The sequence below is a fragment of the Rattus norvegicus genome, chromosome 2, assembly GCF_021556685.1.
Source record: "Rattus norvegicus strain SHRSP/BbbUtx chromosome 2, alternate assembly SHRSP_T2T, whole genome shotgun sequence".
Taxonomy (NCBI): domain Eukaryota; kingdom Metazoa; phylum Chordata; class Mammalia; order Rodentia; family Muridae; genus Rattus; species Rattus norvegicus.
Window position 1 is genome coordinate 42,983,335 of NC_141535.1, and position 26,590 is coordinate 43,009,924.

General features: G+C 39.7%; 1 protein-coding gene across 13 annotated transcripts in view; it reads left to right on the forward strand.

The window, feature by feature from the left end:
• The window catches only part of Pde4d (phosphodiesterase 4D), a 1,511,604-nt gene that overhangs the window by 1,256,075 nt on the left and 228,939 nt on the right, over positions 1–26,590 (forward strand). Inside the window, exon 1 of one of the 13 annotated variants that reach the window (XM_087616189.1) lies at positions 7,950–8,756. Within the exon in view, the coding sequence (XP_087472315.1) occupies positions 8,692–8,756 (65 nt within the window). The 5' untranslated portion in view covers positions 7,950–8,691. 13 annotated transcript variants of the gene reach the window in all.

Here is a 26,590-nt window from a genome sequence, read left to right on the forward strand (position 1 = left end):
TTCTCTAGAATGACAAGGCTCACCTGTGCTGGTTTTCCATTCATCTCTCTGGGGAAAAACTGCAGTTCCCATATTTGATGAGCATGTCTATAATGTTCTCTGGACGTTGATAGAAACACACACACACACACACACACACACACACACACACACACACACACACGCTAATTCATGAAGAACAGTTACTTATTAGTGACTCTAAGAAGGATCTGAGGAAAATTGACCAGGATACAGGCTTCCTCCCTGGCAGACAGACTTCTCATCCATAAGTGAATAGGTGTCTGATTAGGGCAGACTTCCCCACATGCAGTTGGCCCCTGGACCATCATCCCTCAAGCTATAAGAAAGACCTTCCTGGAAAAGACATTCCTTAGAGCTTTCCAAAGGTCCCTATTGCTGTCTTCTATAAAGGACACATTGCAGAATGGCTTCCCCAGACTAAAGGCCATCTCTACTGAATATTTAGGCAAGAATTTCCTTTCTTCAGAGAGATAGTGAGTGAGATTGATCAACTACAGGTCCTTCAGACCCTGCCCTACACATTCCTGTGGTTTTTAGTGGACGTTTTCTATCTTAAGAATGTAGTAGGATCTCTGTGTTATTGTAGGGGTGGGGAGAGGTGCTGACGTAACTTTTAGGAATAGAGGTTTATGAGAAGAAGACAATAACATCTCTAGAGGCTTAATTCCAGCCACGAAGCAAGTCCTACCCAAGAACTGAGGAGGGAAATTCATTGGTAAAAGGCTTGTGCACCCCGCTGGTGACCAAGGGTTTGTTCTGTTTATAAGTAAACAGAATTCAAACCAGATTCTGTAGAGGTTACTCTGAATACAGAAGTGAGAAGACAGTGCCTGCTTTCAGGGAATTCCCATCACCATGGACACCCAAGTGTCTTCTCAGGACAGATAACTGTTAACACTAACCAATGCCTTAGTTTATGATGAGTCCCTAGGGCTCGTGAAGATAAACTTAGTGATTCTGGAGTGGATAAGCACTCTCAAAGGAGTGTCGCCCAGATATCCAGGGGAGGAGGGTCTGGAGTAAATTCCTGAGGAATAATAGAGGTAAAAGCCAGAAGGCTAACCCTGTCAGGGAAGGGCACACATACCACTGAAAAGATTGTTGGGGAGGGGACAGCTTGCGCATCAGCCTGACAGAATCTTTAACAGAGAGGTGGGTGGCTATTTCCAGGAACATTCATTCAAAACTAATAGCCGGGATGAGGTTGGATGATGTCTGCCACACCCACAAAGGGGGCCACACCCACAAAGGGGGATGGGAGTGACTCTGTAAGGCACACTGCACATTTTTAAAATCAGAAAATTGAGTATATTATAGTTATGTCTTTGAATGACAACCGAGTTTGGGAAATAAAGTTTTGATGAAAAAGGGAAGATAGGAAACTATACCTGATTCGTTCGGTAAAGATAAGCAGGAAGCTTATAAACTAGGATTGAAAATAGAAGAAGGTAACAGTTTTAACCCAACTTCTAATCCAGGATCTGTGTGAAATAGCATCGCCTTCTTTACGTTTTCAATCTGCTCTCCTCCAAATCGAATTGGTTCTTCTTTTCAAACATATTTTTAATACCAAATGGTATTTGACTGAGTGTTTAGTTTATGTCATGCTGTGTGCTTACGTCGTCTTTATCCTCATGAAGGTCTATTTTATCTCCACTGCATACTGAGGCAGGAGAGATGGAACAAAAGTTAAACAATTTTTGAGATAACCAAGCAGTGAGCAGGAGAGTTTGACATTAGACCCAGACAGCCTGACTCCTCCTCTTCTTTCTTACCTGCTCCTCCAGACTCTTTCTAATTGCTAGGCGTTATCTCAAAGAGCAGACGTTTTATGTCAAAGAAAACTCATTTGTAATGTGTGTCAAAGGATGAGTTGGCTATACTAATGTACTCTTCCTCTGAGCATGTGCAGGGAAGTGTCATCGATAAAAGAAAAAAGAAAAAAAAAGGAATTACAGGGCTCTGAAGGAAGCTTGGTTTCTAAGCTTTTTTCATTATTTATTACTTGGGGGTTACATTGTCATTAAAACTTCTTGGAACAGTTTTGGCAGGTTATTCTTCACACCCTATTTTAATAAAAACCACTGATTTTCTCACAGCGCTCACAAAGAAGAGCCCCATTAGTGACAGTTACCTATAACCTAAACACATATTATGTGTGCGTTACATAATATAAACGTATTAATTATTCTAGTATATATTCTATTTAACATATGCTATATTTTGGGATTGGTATCAGGAATTAGGAATCACTTGATTAAACAGAGAAGACCACTGGGCCCTCAGAATGGGTAAAGTTACATATGATTGGAATGCACATATTTAAACAAGAGCAGAAAAGGGTAACATCTTAAAATACCAAGTATGAGTCATGACAAAGATGTTTCATTTTCAAAGTCAATCAAATCAGAGGTAGAACTGATCAAAGCTGACTGGATTGATATGTAAAATAAAAGACTTGACCTGTGCTCTGCAGGAGATAGCTATCCAGAGAATTTTTTTATTCAGAGAATTTATATTGAGATCTCAAGTCTACTGCTAAGGTCCAGCCTCAGCTTGGAGAGGAGTTCTGAAAGAACGACTTGAAGTCAAATCCTTGGATCCATTCTGATGACCTGTGTTCTGCTTGACAGAGTGTTTCCAGTCTGCTTCTCTCTATGCTCTGCTTTCTCTCTGGAGACTTCTCTGTATTCTGCTTGCTATTCTAAGAGATGTCTCTGTTCATATCCTGCTTGCTTGTGTGTGTCAGTTCTCCAAGTAGTTCCCTTCTTATCCTAAAAAATTCTCTAGATAACTTATCTCCTGTAGAATATAGGTCCAGCCTTTTATTTTACATATCAATCCAGTCATTTACTCTAGTTTTTCCTTTTGGTTATCTTATGAATCAGTGTCCCATATTTCTTAGGAGATACCAAGCACATATTTTTGTCCTTAATATTACAAAAGAATTCAGAGATCTGTCTACCTTTTCTTTAAGTACAGACAATAAACTAGTTGGGTGGGACCTGAAATTACCATTTTTAACACACTGGGGACTAACCTCGCTGCATCCCAGGCTGACCTTGAACTCAGGAATCTGCCTGCCTATGTATCTGCCTGTCTTTGTATCCTTCTGACAAGGCTCACAGCATAACTACCTTTGTTCCTTTAGATTCATGAAGCCCCTCATAATTTATATTGCGTCCCCATACTTTTGCATAGTTGAGAAATTATGCATTTTCTAATTCATGTTTTTAGAATTCTTTTCTATAGCCTTAAGGGCTGAGCTGAAGGTCCCAACAGTTACCATTTTGTTCAGACATTAGCTATACCTTCACCTCTTGGACTCGTGCTGTCTGAGATTATCATGGAGTTATTAACAGAGAGGACATTCCTCAAAGGAATGTAAAATATGTACATTCTTATACAAACAAGCCTTATCCCCATAGCAGCCATAGACCAGGGCACTGTCCCAGGGGCAAGAACCACATCACTCTGTCCCCAACAGGGCCACAGCAAGCTCAGCAGCCTACCACTAGAACTTAAGGACTTATTATTCCATTCAGGCACCAGCACTGTCATGCACAAATCCACATGCGAATGCATGCACCACACATACTTAAAGATGATAAAGGTAAAGTCTTTTAAAAGCTTGTCATTGGAAGACACTTGGGATCCAGCTCTACTTGTATGATAAAGAAAAGTTTAAAGTATATGAGCCTCCGTAGACACCTTTTAAAGTGAAGCTTGTGTATTTCTAAACTTTGACAGTGGAAAACAGATTGTGCTCTGGAATTTTGCTCTAAAAAAAAAATAATCGAAGTAATAATCATTGTCCCCAATAGAAAACAAAACACAACAACAACAGGACAGTTTGTATTTGAGAAAGCTAGCAAATGTCTGTAAGTATGTAAGTATGTAGTTAAAATGCATACATATGCACATGGGAAAATGGCCAATGGCATAGCCAGATAAAGGGGGACCACAGGTGCAGAAGGTTGAGCTGCTCCCAATGCTACACAGAGAGAGAGAGAGAGAGACAGAGACAGAGACAGAGACAGAGACAGAGAGAAACAGAGAGAGACAGAGTGAGAGACAGAGAGACAGAGAGAGACAGAGAGACAGAGAGACAGAGAGAGAGAGAAGAAAAGCTTTGAGGAAAAGTATACAACTAAGTTCAAATTTTTAAACAAATTATTGACTGGTTTTGTGTACAAAATTATTATTGTGTCTCCCTTGCAGGGATCTGATGAGCCGTTAAGACTCCACTTAAAACTTAAACATATGAAGTATAATACACTGAACATCGAGGAGAGAAATAACATGCAATAGTGATAACTTTCTAATCTGAAAGTTTATGAAAGAAGCAGGAAGTCAAAAAGTGGCTTTCAAAATATAGTACTCATACTTCCTGAGGTCTTGATAGTTCAGGAATCCCTTGTCAATAAGAAAGCAGTGCGCCCAGTCGTATGTACAGGGAATGTAATAAGAAAAAAAAAAAAAGAGACACTAAGACACAACTTAAAATACCCCTCTACAAAAGGAGCATGACACAGTACTTCTCAATAACAAGGAAATGTTGCAACAGTTCAAAGTGACTTGTTCATTAAGGTTCAGACAGAGCGTAGAATACCAGGAAACTGTAAAGAGCGGATGTCCATCGTCATTTTTTCCTCAAGAGTTGACTTGGCGTTTCTGTAGTTCAGCACACAAGGCAAACCTGGATATGTAGTTCATAATGTGCTTCTAATGTGCTCGACAGTTTGGAGAGTAGACCGTATCTCTTAAAATCTGAAAGCAGAAGTTTACTGAGCAGGCAGAAGATGAGACGATTGTCTGAGAAAAACTACATTATGTGTTAAAAATCAGTCCTGTTACCTCAGCCCACTGGTGTCCGTTAATGTCTCATATTTAATGAATGTTATGGATAAATGACAGTTCCACCAGTGACACGCATCCCTGATTGATAGGAGAGAGAAACCATGCCTTCAGACACAGCCAATCTACAGGAATGCAGAAAACTTCCCTTGAGAGCTGTCGCAGTGCATTGTCCGCCCTAATAATTGTGTGAGAGAGGCGTTAGGTAATTTAACAACAATACCCTGCTATTAATATTCAATTGTACTTTGGAGAAAACATAACCAGCATATCAAACCATTTTCAGAATAGACATAAAAGTACTTTCTAAATTTAGCTTAAGTTCTAAAGATGAGAGTGAGTGAGGATACAAATATCAAGAAACTAATATAAGTCGATTGCTAATATGGAGGAACTGGGTTCTAAGGAATGAAACTGTGATGGTTGCATTCAACAAAATATAGACAGATAGGCGGGTCCTATTAAATTTTCTCACCCATAGCAACCCATCAAAATGCGGTGACAAGCTATTTGAAGGCAGGCTATGAACACTATGCAACCAAGTAGACCAGGGAAACTGAGGCAGTGGCAATTTCTCATCCACTTTGACTCCTAACTCTGTAGACAAAAACATGGACCTCAGAAGGCCCAGTTCTCCATGGCCAGGCACCCTTGCTAACCTGGACTTTGTCACATTTATGTAAAACAGGGATGCTGTATCCCCTCGAATTAAAGAAGACACTCAAATGCCTAGGATGGAATTTTAAAAATTTATACAAGAAAAAAAAATAGACCTTAGGATAGGAATGGCATTTAACAAAAAGGATGTCTCTCTGTTTTAGGACAGTCACTTCCTTTTAGCATTAGAGGTAGAGCCAAAATCTACGGACTCAAATCTCAGCTGCCTGGAGGTAGATGGACCACTTCTCCGTGTACTGGCAACCTCCATGTGCTGTTCCACTGAGCTGGTTAGTGACACAGATTCTAGCTTCATACTCGTTTCTGGGTGTGTGGGGAGGCCTAGCATTAGTCCCTATGAGACTGGAACTCAGTGTTGGTAGAGACTGTAGGGTAATTGTAGGCAAGTAACTCACAGGTGCTCCTGCAGTGTGTATGACAAAGAAGGGTGTGGTGGTAAAGTAAATAATCTAGCTGAGATAGTATTCTCTCTGGGGATAGACGAACTCCAAGATGATTACTCCTGGAGAGGTTTAACACAGCACGCAGACCCTGCATTGTCTGATCCGCATTATCTTCCTACGTGACAACCAGAAGATATCTGGTAAACCTTGAAACAAGAAAAATGGTTCTACAACTAGCTGCTTAATTTTATTCTCTTCTTTTAATCACTTTTAAATTCACAAAATAAATAAGTGTAAACCATCCATAAATACCACACTCCCCATTATATATACACACACACACATATACATACACCCACATATACACACACACATACACACACAGACATACACAGAGACACACACACAGACACCCACATATACACACACACATACACACACAGACATACACAGAGACACACACACAGACACACTCGCATACACACACATAGATATACATATACATACACACATACATACACACACACACACAGAGATAGTAGCTTCCCTACCTTCTTTGGAATTTCTAGAAATATGTATTTAGAGAACCTGCATGAAATATTCTAAAGCATGAGCGATATTCTAAGGATGGGTCAGGTCTAAGAAGGCCTGAATGTCCTTAGGCAGTACAGAAAAAGTGAAAGGCTCCTGGAGGGAAGCAGTTTATTAACATTTACTTTATGAAGCCTAAGAATTCCCAGAGAGGACAAAATCACCAATGGACAGTGAGGTGCGAATGGCCTGTTATTGTAATAAGCAACCCCAGTCTCCCTGACTTCATTCTTGCTACATCAATTTTCCAAGCTGTCTGGGTGGGTCACAACCACGCTCCAGCATCCTGTCTCCAAAGGCTAAATAAATACCAAGCTCACGTCAGACTGGGGAAGCAACGCTCGGCTAATGTCATCGAAGATTCCGAATGCTTATTTTTGCTTGATAATTCACCTTCAACATAATTGAAGTTGGCACACCCAGAGGAACATATATCCTTTGTGTAAATGTTCAGAAGAATAGACAAGGCGTGGAAATGTTACTTCTGTCAGGAGCAACTGGAACCAGCTTACAGAGAAGCTACCATAATAGAAGAGTATTTTTTTCTTAAATATTTAAAAATTTTAATTAAAATATAATTACATCATTCCCTTCCCTTTCCTTTCTCCAATCCCTATGGCCCTTCTTATTCCCTCTCAAATTCTTTCTTAGATTATTTTTTTACATATTTATAAACACAAATGTATATAAATGCTACCTACTGTATCTGTTATTGCGTTTGTTTAGTGTTGTGGATTCGCGCGTGCGCACACACACACACACACACACACACACACACACACACACACACACACAATTTGAGGGATAACCACATAGTATTGTACCACTAATTATTTCCAGATGCTACCTGTGGGACAAGTACAGGTCTTGATAAAGGTTAGGCAATACACAAAGCCCCCTTCTGAAGGGCTGTAAAGAATGAGGTGACCTAAGTCTCCATACACAAATCAAAACATTTATGTGTCATATGTGTCATATTTTTAAAATTAGGTTCCTAAAACAGCAAGAAGACAGCTATTGCCCAACAAGTTACATTAGATTTTTTAGCTTGAATACCCTAACTGCACCTCATTCAAGGAGATTTGCTACCATAAAGTATATATATGTGAAAATATAATGGAAATGAATTTCTGCTGAGTCCTCAAGTCCCCTCAGCTTCACTTTCCATGTTGCCATGTGGTACTGGGAGAAAAGTGACTTTGAGGTAGTTTCTTTGAATTTTGATAAAGAAGATAAAGAAGAAAAGTTCAATGGCTAGGGGTGCATGCCTTACAAAGGTGCTAGGGGAGGGAGTCCTTTCTGAATAACATAGACAGCTGCTTTTTCAGGGAAGGGCATGGCCTTGAAAGTCTCCAGAGCTCTGCTGTGTGCGTGGCTGCTTTGCTGTCCTACGTTCTGGAATCAGAGTTCCGCCCCTTTGCTTTGTAAGTCAGCAATTGACCAGGCCGGGTTGGGCGCTCTTTTTTTCCCTCCCTTTCTCACTTCCCTGCGATGTTTTGAACTGCCTTCTCACAGACGTCATTCAGCCCTTGAGGAATAGTTTCTGCCTGGTGAGACTGGTTGGTAATTCTCATTCACAAAGACTCGCGGCCGCGTTCTCAGGAGACACAGCGGAAATTGGCTTGGCAGGTATCTGGGGCCACCCAGCCCACGGAGCTGTGCTCCTCCTGCGACTCCTTTGCTCTGCAGAGAGCTTTGTCCCCGCGGTTGGTCGCCCTGAAATGAAACTTCCTTGACAGCTCGCCCTCTGCGTGTCACCAGGCTGCCAGGCATTTTCCTTTTGCTCTACCTGAGTGAGTGCCTGGCGGGGAAACCTCTAAGTCCGTTGTTACGGAATTGCAAAAAAAGAGATTAAGTGACCTGTTCACGGGGCTGGCTTCCCTTGTGACCCAGATGAAGAAGAGATTCAAAATCCAGTTCCTCTGTGGGCAAGGCAGGCAGAGAAGGAACTCCCTTCGGAAGAGCCCAGGGCTTGGGCATGAAAGAGGAAAGCCCGCCTGCTGCCGGCGACACTGAGAGCTGAGGCAGGAGGCAGCCTTCCCTGCCTGCCAGTAGAGAAACTTCCAAAACCTTCTTTGTGGAAAGCCTGCTGATGAGTATTGATCAGAAGACTTGAACATTCTCCTTTCCCTTTTTCGTTTTCTGTGTCCCCTCTTCAAAAATGAGCATTATTATGAAGCCGAGATCCAGGTCCACAAGTTCCCTGAGGACAACGGAGGCAGTTTGGTAAAGTGCTTCTTTTTCCTTCTTCCCCTTTACATAGAACTCAAGTACTTAGTAATTGCTGATGAGGTGTGATGTTAAAGCTTTGAGGAAGAACTTATTGTTGGCAACACCCTTATTCCTTATTTTCCTCATTAACCTGTCTGTTCTAGCAAGGGAGGGGGGAGGGGGGAGGGGGGAGTTAGTTTAACTCCTTATGGGCCACAGCAATTTATTTAAGAGTCACTTTTAAGGGAGAGAAGAAAGCATTTAGTTTGTTCGATTGTTTGTTTAAACGAACGTACTGTTAACATTGCCTTGGCTACTGCCAAGGGTTAGGAGTTAATGATGCTAGAGATCTTTTATGACTTATAGAAAAAGCACCTGGAATATAAAACCACGTGGCTAAACATGAACATATCAAGTTCTTTATCAGTCAATCACCTCGTCTTTACTTTGTCACTAATACGTTGTGGGTAATATAAAACTTCTACTTTAGTGAAATGTAAGTCTACATCAATTGAATCTAATATACATTTTCTGTTTTTCCCTAATCCCATTGTGATATGCTTATATACATATGGCCCTTAGAGAAAACTTTCCAATAAAATTAGTTTTATGCCTAGGATAGCTGTTTATAGAATCCTCTATGGCTAATTCAGAGGGAAATCTTATGAATTGTTCCCAATAATAGTTGTAAGTGGACGAATAAGCTCACGTTTTGGATGTGGGGGGAAAAATCATACTTGGATAAGGGAAGTAAAAACTAAGATTAAGGTAGAATCAGGCAGGCAGTGAAATCCAGGAGATATTATGTAAGCAAATGAACTCACATTGAAATACATGAGTTATTTGCATAGGATGCTGGGTCTTGCTTGTATGAGTGGCTAATCTTTCCCTGTTTTTATAATAGTTCTTCACAGTAGACTGGAAACAAAAATGGGCCCTTCTGCAGATTTTAATAAATTCCAGAAAAGGAATCTACTTCTTATAATATTTGCCATTCCTTATTAAAGACTACATTAAATAACTTTATGACTTGATTGTGAAAGAAAACTTTATACCTGGAGGTATATTTGCAAGGTCCTTTTTGCCCCCAAACAAAATAATTACTGAGAAACACAAAAAAACCCTTTTATGGATTTATGTAGCTAGTGCAAACCTCTGACACAGCAGTCAGAATATAAGTGGGTTTCCTGCAATTACGATTTATATCACGAATAAGTGGGGAAAAAAAGATCTTATTTAAATAAATAGCTTCCAGACTTATTTTTAGCTCCAGGGCTCAAGTGACAATAATTTATTTATTTCAGCTGGCAGTAGTTAATAACACAGACAATCCTTGTGCTTAAGTCATTGTCACAGGCTATTCTGTTATGCTAGTTCTTATGAGATAGTCAACAAGTACAGCCACATTCAGAAGACGCATTAAAATACTAATTTGCTAATAAGTCCCCTTATCCTTAAAAAAGTCTACATGGGGGGTTGGGGATTTAGCTCAGTGGTAGAGCGCTTGCCTAGGAAGCACAAGGCCCTGGGTTCGGTCCCCAGCTCCGAAAAAAAGAACCAAAAAAAAAAAAAGTCTACATGGTATTGCTGTTAAAGTGATCTTTGTGTAATAACTGAATGGCACTCTAACGTTACTGATCCCTAAATATAACTGCACTACAGAAACATTTCTGGTTAAGCTTAACATGTAGCTGAAGAACATTGATTAACTGCTTGAGTTTATCACTGTATGCTTCAAATAATTAGAACTGTGAGCCTCAGACTTTAAACATAGTTTTACCTCTTATGCTTATTTTTAAGCATCCTACACACACACACACACACACACACACACACATACACACACACACACACACACACACACACACACACACACACACACGCACATTCATGTACACACATCCATTACCTAGAATTTGACATCTCTGTGCCTATCCACCAGCCTTGGGGAGTCTCAGCTTGGTAATGTTGCCATACTAGATCCTCAGCCATCTTGTCCTTTTACGGTTGAGTTTACACGAAAGAAGCCTGTTAGTTTGCCTGTTATCTTTCTTCATCCCAAGTGTTTATATTTATTTGTCCATACGCATGTTTATTTATTGAGATGCTCATCTTTTGACTTCGCCATCTTGCCTTGGTTATGTAAATCTATTTTCTGTTTCGGTGGCCCACTTTCTCCAAATCTGCCGACTTTCTCCAGGAATGTCCCAAGCCTAAACACAATTTTGTTTTTTGTTTTTTTTTTTTAGGTTTTTATCTGTCTTAAGCAAGCATCCAGTGCTTCAGATGGCTTCCTCGTGCTCTTTTCCTATCTGCTGCCCTCCATATGTATTGTAACAGGGCTACAGTCTTAATCGGACTCTCAGCACAGTCATAAGTGATTACATAACAAATTTACAATACTTCACATTCTCCTTATGCCACTGACACGATCTTAACTCTAATCAAAACTTCATAAATTAAGAAAAAAATTATCCCATTTATGTTCTTGTACTATATGTCACAGATCTTAAGTTTAAGGTGTACAGATCGCTTATACAGTGACTGTTTTGGCACAAATTCTCACACATTCTTTTAACACTTACAGCATGAGTTGAGAAAACATCCATATATACTTCATAGTGCTTATAAGTTTAGTACAAATAGCTGACTGCTGAGAATTTGTCTACATTTCTATTTTTGTCGCTTCAGTATCGATATTTAGTCTTCAAATTCTATGTAGTAAAACAGGTCACTTCCTGTTTTTAAGATTAAATTATTTTACCCGCATTGATATTTTGCCTGCATTTATGTCTTTATGAAGGTGTAACGTTCCCTGGAACTAACTTGTGGTATAGACAGTTGTGAACTGCCATGTGGGTAGTAGGACTTGAACCCAGGTCTTCTAGTGCTCTTAACTGCCGAGCCATTTCTCCAGCCTCCTACACATGGCAATTCTAAATATTTGAACTTCACATGTCTTAAACGTTGGTTTACTTCATAGCTACATATTGAAGTGATATGCCTTTATTAGTTGAATTAAGAAGCGTGATTTAATAAAAATAAATCAACCAAACTATTAGTTAGCCTTCAGAACTAAAGCAACCACTTGTAAATGAAGCTGCCTTAGTCCAGCCCTGCCCCCCACCCCCCAGCCCCTGTGGCAGCTGTCAGAATTCTCAGTGTCCAGCGGTCATTTGTCGTATTTAAGATCCTTGTGTAATCGAGTGGCAGAGCTGCAGCCCTTAAACATGACTGCAGCTCTCCTGAAATAAACTTTAAGCTTATAGTAGAACATATGAACTCCAGTTAGAGGCAGAAAGGGCCTGGAAACTCTATTCCAACATTTTGATGGTGGGTGTTTTCTAGAGTAAAAATGACAGGAACAGAAATTGGAAGGTCACAGGGTTTTCACAGTAATTCTGTATTGCATGGTCTCTTCTTCATGAAGAAAATATCACTCGCGAAACTTCATTAAAAATTTAATTGTGCATTTAAGCAAGCTAAGCTTTGTATACACACACACGCACACACACACTTATATATACCTATATATGAACAGTTTCCCCAGGGTCCAAAATTTTTAAGCATTCCAATAAAGAGCTGATAAAATTTTCTGAATTATGTCTCAGCTCAAACCAATAAATGGTTACACTTTGTTTTTTATTAGCTCTCTTCTCCTAAGGTCATAGAATTTCAGGCTGGTTGAGCATTGTTATTTTGGCTTTAAGACCACAGTTTGTTTGTTTGTTTGTTTGTTTTTTTAAAAAAAAGCATTTGCTTAGACTAGCAAGACTAGTTTATGAGTATTTTTTAAAAAAAATATGAAACATCCCTGAGTAATATGTTGGTGGAAAAATTACTTATAATCCGCCAGCTTATCCTCATTTATTCTTGCTTCAATTTAACTTACATACTGTATATAGTTGCTAACACCACTACTGTCCTCTGCTTAGTAATTCAACAGGTAATATTTTTAAAGATTTATTTATTTATTATATATAAGTACACTGTAGCTGTGTACCGACACACCAGAAGAGGGTATCAGATCTCATTACAGTCGGCTGTGGGCCACCATGTGGTTGCTGGGATTTGAACTCAGGACCTCTGAGTCAGTGCTTAAGAATAGTCTTAAACACTGAGCCATCTCTCCAGCCCCTAACAGATAATCGTTGTTGCATTCCTCGAATAATAACACTAATAACGCTACTTCTAGCTCTCATCTTGTGGAGGGCTTTTTGTGAATGAGAACACGGGAGTATTTAACATATAACCCACCTGTAAACCACTGAAAGGAGGGAGCTGGTACATCTACACTCTCAGGATGAGAAAATGACTAGGGCAAGGAAGGCCTTGGAACTAGCAGCTACCAAAGAAGGCTGGGAAAAGAACCTAAGTGTGTCCATTTGAAAGATAATGTTCTTTCTCACTTCAGCGGCTGCCTCCCTCTACTGTCTGTTTAATTAGCATTTTTTTGTGACTACAAAATTGGCCATCTGGTGAATACAGCTAAATGTACCACAAGCTGTAGAAGTTATCTTCTTAGAAGCATGATAGCTGATGTAATTTAGGGATGGGCGTTGAACACTGTCTATCTGAAAGATCTTTGTACTTACATCGTTTAGCCCATCATATTCTGTGCTGCTGTGAGTTATGTCACCTGTGTCCTGCCAAGGAGAATACTGAGCCAGAGATCATCCCTCCAATTGTATCAGAAAGATTAATTCTGTTCTATGCAAGCTCTTCGAAGATTGGGGAAGAAATGTCTAAGACTTTGCATGAAGTTTCAAGCTGTTAAATGTTGGCTTTGAGAGGTATATAAGCTCCCTGCCTGTGTCTTTTGTGTCTTCAAAACTTTATGAATGGAATAATATATGGAATTATACTTACTACATTTCCAACATACAAATGGTTTTGCTCAAGTGACGACTGTCAAAGTGCCTTACAGTTTGGGCTATGTGGTGCACATGTTTAATCTAATTATCTATGTTAACAATCTTTCCCATATTGCAGCAAACCAATACATGTACTGCTTTCAAAAGCGACTGGGACACCTCGAGTTTTACTTAAAACATGACAAGGGGGCGCATAACATGCTGCAAATGCATATGCCTTCTTGATGTCATAAATTTAGAGAGTCGCTGAAAATAAGTCATTTTTTAAATTCTGTTTCTAACATGTCCTGTTGGGCTAAGGCCAATGGAAAACACAGATCATTACATTACGATTCATAACAGCAGCAAAATTACACTTTTGATGCAGTAGCATAATTTTATGGTAGGGGGTCACCGCCACATGAGGAGCTGTATTAAAGGGTCACAGCATTAGGAAGGTTGAGAACCGCTGGCTTAGAGTAGTAGACAGGGCTCAAAAGAAACCACAGAGTAGTTAAGGGTTACGGTATTATAATATCTATGTCATTTCATGCGTCTATTTTGAATTTTATGCTAGACTTTTCAGGAAAGAACCTATCATTCTTCATTAAAACCGTTTGTGATGGAAAGATCAGGAATTGATCCTGGTGAGTGGTATGGAAGTGTTGAATTAGGACTAAATACTACCAAAGAAAGTGCATCTTTAGTCTTGCTATTGCCTCTGAGGTTGTCCTACACTCTTTCTAGCTTCCACTAATGAATCAGGTTTCCAGTAAATAGTACCATATGCAGTACTCTCCCCAGGGACATGCATTAATGAGGCAGATCTTTTCTTGTGTGCAGTAGCATGTAGACTTAATTTGAAATCTTTTCTTCCTCATTGCGCTGTGGGAGTGATGGTTTGGACCCTACGACTAAAAATTGTCTTTATCAGAGGTAAAGAAATAGCTCACGAATTAGCCCTTCCGACAGGCACTCCAATCATAGCACGGGATTTATTGAGAAAGAAGGTTTTGGGGCATAAACATAATCATAAAATTAGGGTGGTTACCCATGGGTCCACACAATTGGTTCTTGTAAGATTAAGTCAAAGGGGAGGATGAAGCTGAAGGAGAAGGATTTAATGAGGTCTTTCTGGAGTTTTCACTTATCTCCTGGAAGGGTGCCCGAGAGACTCACACAGATCTTTTTGAAAACAGTAATGCTGAACATACAGAGGTCATAGAGTCGGCATAAAACAAGAACAGTGGTGGCCTAGCTGTACTCAAAGGAGCTGGAAAAGAAGACAAGAAGAAAGCAGAGTCTACCAAAAGCCAGCATAAGAGCTGTACATGCTGTGTCCCAGCATTCGGGAGGTGGAGGCAGGAGGATAGAAAATTTTGAAGTCAGTCAGTTTGGAGTACGTAGTAAGACCTTGTTCAAGAAAGAGGGAGAGGGAGAGAAAGAAGAAGAGGGAGAGAGGAGGGAGGGAAAAGAGAGAAGGAAGAAAAGGTCGTGTTACATGTTCAATTATACATAGGGGTTGAAGATGATTTTTTAGCTAAAGTTCTATCTCTTGGCTTGTGAGGTAGCTTAGCAGTTAAGTATGTTAGCTACCGAGCCTGGTGACCTGAGTTCAATCCCAGTACCCACATGATGGGAAGAGAGAGAATTGCTCTCTGACCTACACACACATGCTATGGCATTCACTAGCACACACACCCTAAATAAACAAACATAAAAGGAAAAAAAAAACCTATCTCTCCAGGGATAAGGGACTATAGGAAGGACTGAGGCATCATGTGGTCACAAAAGATAGGGATCTAGGATGGGGTACAGTTAAATGTTAATGTAGAGATAAGTTAACAGCAGCTGTGCCTGAGATATGCCTCTGCTGGCCAAGTGAGTGCCTCTCTGCAGTAAGGTTTGTCATGAACTAGGAAGTACTCCGAAAGAATGAAGATTAGGGAGAACTGCAGGACTTGTGGGCACAATTTCTTAGCACAGCAAGGGAAATATAAATTCTCAGTAATTGATAGCTGACCCCAGTTTCCTAAGTCTTCTAGGCGTACCCAGGCTACTGGGTCAGGTTGGGAATCTGAATGTGAGTGAGAAGGAACCCAAAGGTTACGCTACTCTTTAGAATATATTAAAAAAAAAAAGAAACAAAACCTACCAGAATACAAGGGAAAGATGTCAGTGGAGGAGCTGGAAAAGGATGACCAGAAATTAAGCTGTCCAGAGAGGCATCATCAAGATTGGAAATGGCCTTCTACCCTCCTAGCAGCCTACCCTGTTTAATCACACTGCTGCTGACACGTGAGCATTAGAAGTCCAGACACACACACACACACACAGAGAGAGAGAGAGAGAGAGAGAGAGAGAGAGAGAGAGAGAGAGAGAGTTCTCCTGTGTGTCTATTCCACTTGAAAGAGTACAAGAAATTAGAAGACAGGTGGAACACACACATACATTCTCACACACACACAAACACACACACACACACACACACACACACTCCTGATGATTTAGTTCGTTGGTAGTCAAGTTGGTTCGTTGACTTTTCTCTTTTTAGATAAGATCTCACCGTGTAATTTAGGCTGTCCTTGAATTGTTATATAGCCCAGTCTCCCTCAAATTCACATCCTTTTTCCTCATTCTTATGAGTACAGATATGAGAGAGATGACCTACTTTTGTACCCTAGTCCTGATGTTTTAACCCACAAAACTAGAACACTTTTTATACCTAATTCTTGTCTCCTAGTTTAAATATTAACCCATCAGCCCCGGTTATCGGTAGGTACAGAAACAGATAAGTAGAGCCTCTTTCCTGGCATTTGAAAGTTGGTGTTCCTAGCCTCTTTTCATTCTGCATTTTAAAATTTTCCTTCTAAATTGTAAATGACACCAATGTGACTCATTAAATGTCTCATTAGATGTGATTTCTGTACATGATTGTCTTCAGACTTCCTAGATAAGACTGCCCCCATTGTACCTAATTTTTCCTCCAGTTTAAAATATATCTCAGATGAGTCATTCAGCTGGGTAATTAATTTATGTGAAACATTCATGTATATGTAGAATCCAGAAGATTATAATTCCAAGTAGCCATGATGTCACCCCACTACAGTGTGTCACAGCATTATTCTTTTGTGTCGAGGGATTAACATAATGCCATTTTACTTAGAATAAGTCACTGTAAAATATGTCATCTTGCAGCCAGTGGCATTCTAACATGCCATAAGCCTCTACTGGCTGTAACATTTTTTTTCTACTGCTGCAACTTTGTCTCAAAACGTCAAGGACCTGATCGATGGCTACATCACCAGCCAGCCAGGGACAGTGGCTCCTAAATCCCCTAGGGCAGTTGCCTGGGGACCAAATAAGGATGATGGCCACGTATACTGAGCATCGACTCAGTCAGTTCAACTGCTTGTCAGGCACTGGAATTGGTGTCATCACGGCAGCCATATTGAGTAAAATTGAAGCTGCAGGGCTAGTAAAATCACGCAGCTACAGGAAAACCCTGGTCTGTCGAAAGCTAAACTTTCCCTGTGGCTTCTGCTATTGCACTTGAAGGCCTGTTTTCCCCTCACTAGCTACACATTAGGTATACTTGGCTTTTCCTTGGAGGTGTTAACACAAAGTGGCCAGCAAGCTGTTACTTAGCCTTCTTTTTTCTGCCCTCTACAGTTCAAGTAACTCCTGCTAGCGTGTGCCTCTGAAAACATGATTCTTTTTTTGGCTTATTTGACAGACTTTTCTCCCAAGTTTTCCATCCAGTCCTTCAACTGTGGACCCTAGAGATGTGTAAGAAATAGAGAGTGGACTTTGGCATAGCTGCGTCCCTTAGAAAGCTAGCTAGTTTCTCCTGAGTCACTCAGCTCATTGGACACCCTCCCCACCCCCCACCCCTGTCACCCGCTCTGGTCAGACTATAAATTGCACTGTTTTCTTCCTTTCTGGCATTGAACCAGTTTGGGAGAACCATAAACTCTTTTAAATAAATGGGACCACAGAACAGAACCTATAATCTATTTCTCCACACCCCTAGTCCCAGCTAGCCGCTGGCAACGTTCTGTTAGTCTTTAACATTTCTGGTCAAGTAAGCTCAAGAATAGCTGTTAGAACCAATAGCAAGGCTGACGTAGTCAATGAATTTCTTGGAGAAAAGCAGTTAAACTCTAAAACATGCTTTTGAAGTGAGACGGGGATCTGAAAACTAGTCTACTTCAGGTTAATGTATGAAGCTGATCTTAACTCTTACTTATACTGGACTTTAATGTAATCTTAGATATGTCTAGCATAACTTCAGTTTTTAAATTACCTTTTCTCTGTGGTGTATGTGTGTGTGTGTGTGTGTGTGTGTGTGTGTGTGTGTGTGTGTGTGTGTGCGCGCACATGCTCATGTGCTTGCGCAGGCACACATGTGTTCACATGTCATGTCACATATGTAGAAGTCAGAGGACAACTCCCAGAAGTTAGTTCTCACCTTCTATCATGCAGGGCCCAGGGATTGAACTCAGCTCACCTTGACAGCAAGTACTTCTATGCGTTGAGCCAACATACTAGCTCTCATAGCTTTCTGAAACTGGGAGCTGTAAAGAGCAAAGCCTCAGCCATCCTCTAAAAGGAATGAAGTCTCATTGCACCCTACTACAGTGACTGCTCCCTGGTCATTACAATTTTGCAAGTCAGACAGTCAAGTTAATACCTGTAATTTGTGTCTTAAACTGTAAATTCCTTTTTTCTTCTCCTAATATACCTTCTTTTTTTTAAAATTCTTGTTTATTTATTGTTTTTAGCTTGAGGTGGGGTATCACTAGGAAGCCCTGGCTGACCTGAAACTCATGATGTTGACCAGGCATGCCTAGAACTCTCAGAGACCAATCTTCCTCAGCTTCTCAAGTGTTGAAATTAAAGGTGTATGCCAGCATTCCCCGATTCCTAATATACCCTAGTCAGAAACAAATGTGGCCACTTGCCTTGACTGAGTGCTTATTGTGTGCCAACACTCCAGTATTTGTAAAAATGACCCCATGAAGTCTTCCTGGCAAATCTTCAGTTTATTCCCCTTGTTACAAAAGAGGAAGCCAAGGCCTGCTAAGGTCACTCAGCTAAACTCGTGTGGCACACAAAAGAATTCCATGCATCACGCACTTTCCTAAAAATTTAAATGAGCTCTTTACTGTTCTTTTCATTTCTTTAATAGTTTCATCCATTTGTATAATAACTTTTAGCCATTGTCACCTTCTAATCAATCCCCTTTCATCCACCTCCCTCTCTCAGAAACCTTTCTCCTTAGCAAGTCCCCCTCTTACTTTTGCATCTTCCCTGCATGTGAGAGTTCCTAGCCTTCCCTGAGTTTAGAGTTCCTAGCCTGAGTGTGGTTGGGAAGTTATTTACCAGTGCAAGAGCAACTGGTCCCACCACTGAAGAACAGAGTGGGTCTTCCGTCAACATTTGCTTCTTAAGATTCTTCAACATTACCTCAAACAATGATCTATGCATTATCACATTAAATATGTCATGCCTAAAATGTTCAGTGAAGGTCCAGCTTCCTGTAAGTTCCCAGGAAATGACAGGGTAGGAACTTTCCAAACGTAAGAATTTTAAAAAGTAAATGGTATCAAAGTAAACAAACTAAATTATGACTTTTACAGTAAAGAACTATGTATTTGAAAACTGATTTAGTCCATGAAGGTTACTTTCCCCTAAGACATCCAAGCATTTCCACAGAGTAAGCTAACCTGGATAAGTCGTCTTCAACAGTGAGATTCCAACAAGGCACTCCTCTGCATAGGGAAGCCAGTGAAGTGTGTATGACAAATAAGAAATGGTCAACTTGAAGCCTAAACATCTGTGCTTGGTTCTAAACCCACTAGAATCTTCTGAGGAAGAAGCCTCAAGTGGGTGTTTAAGCTGTCAAGGATGGCTCAGAGGTCTGGGCATTGTCCCTTCAAAGGAAGACTTTCCTTCTGGGACTTGTGATAGTTGAGTTCTTCAGTAATGACGTTGCTAGGATACCCTAACTTATTTAAACCACCTTCTTCCATAGTTCTAAAATGTGCTCTGGGTTGTATCATGTGCAGCTCTGTAAGTCAGTTATCCACAGATGGACCACTCAAAAAATCCACTAAGCACAGATCCATGTTTTACAGGCCATTCACAGGCCATTGTTCACAGGTCCACAGCTGAGTCTACCGTATCTCAGTCTGAGCAGGATTCCTCTTTTAGTTTATATTTTCCTTCAAGTCCAGCAGAAAGGGCTTAAGCCTCTTTCTTTATCTCCTTGAAAACCACAGTGGACAAAGGAAATATGAGGTCTACTTAAGTCTGTCCCAAAGTCTAGAGTGTCAGTTCAGGATGAGTTCTATAGCCGTCAAGACTACAGACGGTAAAAAAAAAAAAAAAAAAAAAAAAAAAAAAAGCAATAAATACCAAGAGAAGCAATTATCACTATACGACCTCTTATATCTACTTATTATGGATAATTACTAAAAGTGGAAAACCATTACTGTGTCATGATTAACAAGTGTACTCTGTGTTGGGCTAGAAATTCTGAGAATGGAGTTGAGGACCTCCAAAGAAAAAGAGATCATGGAAAATATCCTATTTAAAACCAAGATAGTTAACTTTGCTCGTGCTCAGGTGACTTTTCCTAGCTAGTGGTTTGGTATGATGTACTGAGAACTGCACTGGGCTCAGAGAACAAATATTGCTCATCAATTGGTAATATGAGAAAAGAATGTCATGAGGCTACTTGTCATTTCAATGCCCTGCTAAGCACAAACTCTTAAATTTACATGCAAATGACATTGCTCTAGTGGAAACATCTTCAGCATCATATGCATGTGGTTCATGACACTGTTTTGATTATCTGTTTGTTACCCATCCTGGGTCTATGTTTAAAAAACAAAACAAACCTCTTTTTGGATATTGTAAATCAAAGAAGGAAATTCTGGTAACTTTAACAAAAGTCCATCTGTAATCCCAACTCTGGTTAAAAGTGGTACTAATAGAAATTAGAAATCGCTGTTCTCAACTTTGAGCCACTGTCTACTTCCTAGTAGAGGTGACACTCATCATGACTTCAAAAACCACAAGTTACAGTTCTCTACAAATGAATTTCATAGAAAATGAATAATGCAATATATAATATTATGTTTGCCTACCCCAGCCCCTTGGAGAGTGATGTTTGGATGGTAATCCCACGGAGATGTGTACACAGCCAACTCTTACTTAGTGATGGTGACCTTCCTGGCAGTTTCCAGGATCTGGAAGGCAGCTAATAGGGGGAACAGCGGTGGCAATTGGGGGGCTCATGCTGATAGCAATACTACTGACAGAACAAAATTTAAATATCTGTGGCTGGCAATAATGCCCAGCAAGAAACTCTGAACACTTTTAACTCTTAAGTGTGTGTACATATAGACAGACAGACAAGACAGATAGATATACATGAATAAATGGTTGGAGTAGAGTCCCGTAAGCAATCCCACCACAAACAGATGGATGGATGGATCGATGGTTGGATGGGGTAGAGCTTCACCAAGCCACCCCATCCTCTGTATTTATTTTCTCTAGTCTTTTTATAGACAAAGGTTCTTAGGAAAATTACCTCATAGATAAAATGATACATAAAATGGGAGTCACAAAAGGATATTGATATTAAGTTCAGAGCAGTACTTCATTCTGTAAGCGCATTATAAGTTCAAAGCAACATTTTTCATATGGCTTTGCCTTATCATAATGCATACCTGTGGCTTCATCTTTGGACCTGAATGCTTTTCCTTTAACACAAGCTTGTCCCAGGCCTACATGTCTTTTTAGTGTAATATAAAGGCTCATTGTATGTCTTACTATGCAGTCTTTGCTTACTATTAAGAGGAATGGGCACACTCTATTCCTAATTCTAACTTTGTTACATCTTTCTAGCCAACAACTAAAACCATCTGCTAAAACTTTCTTCCTAAGATTATTTGAATCACCTCTGTAACTCTAAAAATCATTAATTCACCTAAGCAGCATTAATTCATGAAAGTTCATCTTTATGTTGATGTGAAGGAAATCTTCTCAATAGGATAGACTAATGACCAGAAATTCTTAGGCTATGTGATATCAGCTACAAAAAGCAATCCTGAGGCAAAGTCTCCAGGGGACCTTGCCTCTCATAGCTCACCCATCTTAATCTATGCAAAAAGGTGGGCCACCTCCAGAAGGGTCAGCCTTTCTTAGATGGCTCCTGACAACTTAGTATGGAAGTTTAACTATAATTGAGGACTGCTATTTGCAAAACTGTAGCCCAATGTAAGGCATAGAGATAGGATAATTTGAAACTGTTGTTACGAGACTAGCCTGCAACTAAATAACGAAGTGGGAATTTGCTATGTGCTCTCTCCCCAGAGTCAAAACTGATTTTTAAAACGAAGTGCAAATTTAACTGTTGAGTTTACATGTATAGAATTATTATGAGATCATAGTGCCAGTTAAATGGCAACTACTGTCACTGTACAACTATTTGAATACAACTTTTAGTCTCTACTTTGCTGTGTATGTTTACTCCCAACAGAGATTTCATCTGGACAGCCTTAGTGGAAAACTAATTCGGAATGAAAGCTGCCTTGCCTGTGTTCTTATGAAACCTCAAGTATCTTCCTTCTATAACTTGAAATATTGCATTTTTTTTGGTTTGTTTTTGAGACAGAGTTTCTTTATGCAGCACTGGCTGTGCTGGAACTTGCTCTGTAAATCATGCTGGCTTCAAATTCACAGACCTGCCTCTGCCTCCCGAATGCTGGGATTTTAAAGGTGTGTACCACCACTGCCTGGCAGAAATATGGCAACTTGGAGCTGCTGCTGTTCTTGGCATTCAGATGAGCACATTAAAAGTGTGCTGGGTTTGCTCATCTTTCCAGGGATAGCCCTCTATTCCTAGCACTAGGCTTGCTTCCTCCTAAACTGTCATTAGACATCCCATTGTCCCTACAGAAGAGCTAATTACTCTGTAACAAAGAATATTATAATCTGCTGTTACTTAGAATCCGATAGCCCTAACAGGTCACAAAGACAGAATTTTGTCTTTATGACGTGGAGTTAAAATGTCTTTTGGGTTTTTGTTTTTCCATTTTGCTTGATTCCCATGTTTTCTCAGTACTCTTAATGTACTTCCCTATAGAGAAGTTGGTTCCATACATCTTCGAATACCTGTTTCTCCTACATTTTCCATTCTAGAAGATATATATCTAAGTAATCCTCAACATATGCTACATTTGTCAGGTTCTTCAGTGTCACCAACTAAAGATGAATGGTACCCAAAGAAAAACTAGAAGTAATCACACACATCCACCACCCCCTTGAAATGGCCAATCCTCTCATGGGTCCATGAGTGCTGATTGTCTAGAGCTGAGAGGTCACCTACTCTGGTTCAACCTCATCTTTATTGAACATCTAGGAAGCCCAATGTAGCTGTCATATCCAGGCAGATTCCAAAGCTTCAGCAAAGAGCAGCATATCCTAGAGCTCTAACAAGAAAAACTGACCTCTGACCTTCTACGTCAGGGAGCAAATTAAAGTTAACATTCCTGCTTATGTTGTGAACTCTTCCCATTATGAAATTAGCTTTTAACCTTCCCATATTTAAGGTTCAAATATTTTTGGAATGCTGAAAAAAGAAATTAAGGCTTAATCCTTAATTACAAGGGGGAGTGATTTAGTCTAACATTGTTCCCAAACTGTTTCCATCCACTTGACCTACTGTAACTCTCTAGTTTTGAGAACTAAAGTTGGTAAGGAAAAGGTTTCCCTTCTATGGGTTTATCATTTGCAAAGCAAAAGTCCATTTTACATTGCTTCAGTTAACAATGCTTTCAAAAGCTGGTTCTGCCTCCAGGCACTCAAGCATCTGTTAGAGAAAGCCCTTACCTTTTAAAAATGTAGAGCAGTGCTATGTAGAGCATCCCCTGTGGGGTACAAGAGTTCTGATTTTATTTACTCTTATTCTTGGCTTTTGCTTTTCTTGTCAAGGGAGACTATTCTTAGAGCTTAAAGAGCTTCTCATCCCTTTCAGACTTTCACTGGTGAATAGAATGATTTAGAAACCTCAGTAGTTGAATTCAGGCTTGGTAAGGTGGAATAAGTCTGATATAGTTGAGCTATGGTAATCAAAATAATTCCTGTGGGTTGGACACAGATTCAGGGGTGGTGCTGGTGGTGGAAGTGGTGGGATCCTAGAAAACAATAGTTTTTTAGTCAGTGATATTTTCATTCTAAATAAATGGTTTCCTCAGTAGCCTCCTAGTACAGAAGGCTTTGTCTGCCAAGGTAAATATTTAAATGTATATTATCTAAACAAGTTTAGAATTGACAGGGTTGTTTGTATTTTGTGGTGGACTCAGTTTTAGTCTTTTCAATAAAAACTGTAAGAGGTCAGAGGCTTTAATGTAGGCATAGAGAGCACACAGACATGAGAAACAGTCAGAGACATGAGAAACATGGGAAAGTCAGAAAAGAAAACAGCTGGAAAGAAATGAATTTCAAATTATAATAAAGCAAAGAGTGAATATTTGAAGAGACTTGCAAAAAATCTGTCCCTGCAGAAAATCCCCAGAGCACCTTTAGTTGTGTGTGTCTCAGTCAGATTTTGTGTAAGTTATTATTTGGGGATTAATTAATAAGGGTAATATACTCACTCTTGCTGCTGATTTACCAAGTCTCTCAGTTAAGCTTATCTCTATTACTATCGTGGGGTGCGGTTGATCCATGACTGCTTCAGTCTGAGCGAGGTCATTTCACCAAACAGGGATCAAGCAGGAAAGAGTAGCCGCAGCACAGATCCCACATAGGGAGTCAGAAGAAAATAGCATTAGTGTCATTCTAAAATTCAGCTAACGTCCTTACCCTTAAGGATTAAGATTGCCACAGAGCACTGTGCAAAGGAAGAAAACCTGCTTCCCCAAAAGATATCAAATTATTAGTAGATTTTGACAGTGAGTGCCATCATTCTGTGCTTCTGTCATACGTGTGGTATGCTAGCATTGGTGCACAGTTGTGGAGCCCCAGAGCTGTAGACCTTACTTGACACTCAACTGGCTTCGGAACTGGGACCATGGGATGTGTGTTGCCTTTCCAGTACACAATGTGGGCAGTTCACCTCCAATGCACTTCAGACTTGAGAAGGAAATGGGATGATTTGGGTTAGGAAGTGTGTTCTGTGCATCTTAAATCCCTCCGCTTCCCCCTTTTAAGGAAACTTCTTGTCTTCAATGTTTTGTCAGGGCATTCTTCTATGTCTGTTTTACTGGTGATTTAATTCTTTGTAAATTGTTAATGCTTCTGTGTATAAACCAATGTCCTCCGTTCTTCTAAATTACCATTCATTTCCTAGAAATAAAAAAATTGGTTGAGTTTCCAATAGACAGTTTTAGATAAATTACCTCAATAAGCTAGATAGATAATTGTTTAAAGCTTCAGACATGTCTGCTCCCGTGATGTGTGCCATTTGTGTGTGAATTGGAGGTGGAGAAAGCGGAGCTCGTACTTGTATGTGCAGCTTGGGTTCCACAAATGTATGCAGAGCAAATTCCTTAAGGGCCAAAGACTTTAAACGTTCTAATTTTACTAATTGGCTTATAAAGTTTGTATACGTGGAAGCTTCCTTATAAATTTCACATCCACACAACATAGTTCTAGTCTGGGAAGGCTAGTCCTAATTGAAACTACACTAACGGTGTGTGGACATGTGCAGATCCTATGGACGTTAAGTGAGGCCATGAGGAGAGACTGCTCTCTGCATTGCTGAGGAAGGAAAGCAAGCAAATATTTCCAAGCCTGCGACAAAATGACACCCATCAACAACCAAGAAGTGAGCCCACAAGTAGATGTCAGTTTGTCATTTTCAGGAGGACAACTTCATTAATATCGCCCTATTTGGATGTCCAACTTCATGTTAGTTTTGGCACAGTTTAATACTTTAAGCTAGGAGAATATTATTCACTTAAAAATGGCATATTATGCCAAATAAGACATAGACTTCCCAATATATAATGTGTTAGCAGTATATTGACAAGAGTAGAAGGCTTAGTAAGAAAATATCATTAAAGTAAAACCTAAATATTGTTAATTTGAAAACTAAACTGTGTGCTGGAGAGAGTCAATTCCCAGCAACCACATGGTGGCTCAAAACCATCTGTAATGGGATCCAATGCCCTCTTCTGGTGTGTCTGAAGACAGTGACAGTGTACTCATATACATAAAATAAATAAGTTTTTAAAAAGTTTTGAAAAAAACTAAAATGTGAGTCTTAGTTTAATCTAAGTTTCTAATTTGGTGAAATTTAGAAGTCTATTAAAACAATAAATTAGTGCTATGTCTTCTCCAATCTATATTGGATCTTGATTTACATGGTTTTCTTAAAAGGATACATTTATTTTTAAATTAAGCTTTACTTATAGACACAATCCTATGCTTTTTAACTGTGCATAAGGTTTAATAATGGCCTACAATGATGTTTCAAATGGATAAAACTATTTCTATATGCAAAATAATTCAATGGTAGGACTTTAGGATAATTTTCCACATTTTTGTATAGAAAGTTTTTGTATAGACAGATAAACATTAAGTCCCTCTTATATGCTGCACTCTGAGTATGAGTTACCAACTTCATAATTCCTCAAATAAAATTGCAACTTCATAATTCCACAAACAAAATAATTTCAGATGTCAAATTCGGGTTAAGTATAGTTGCAGGAAAACACAGGATGTTTAATTAAAATATCCCTCTGTGTGTGTGTGTGTGTGTGTGTGTGTGTGTGTGTGTGTGTAAATGTATGTTTGAGTGTATTTGTGTGTATGTTTATGTGTGTTTGTATGTTGTATGTGTGTGTAACTGTGTGCATGAGTGTGTGTATGTGTGGTTATGTGTGTTTGCATGTGAGGGTGTATGAACACGTATGAGTATGTATGTATGTTTATGTGTGTGTGAATGTATTTGAGTGTGTATATGTTTGTGTGTGTGTG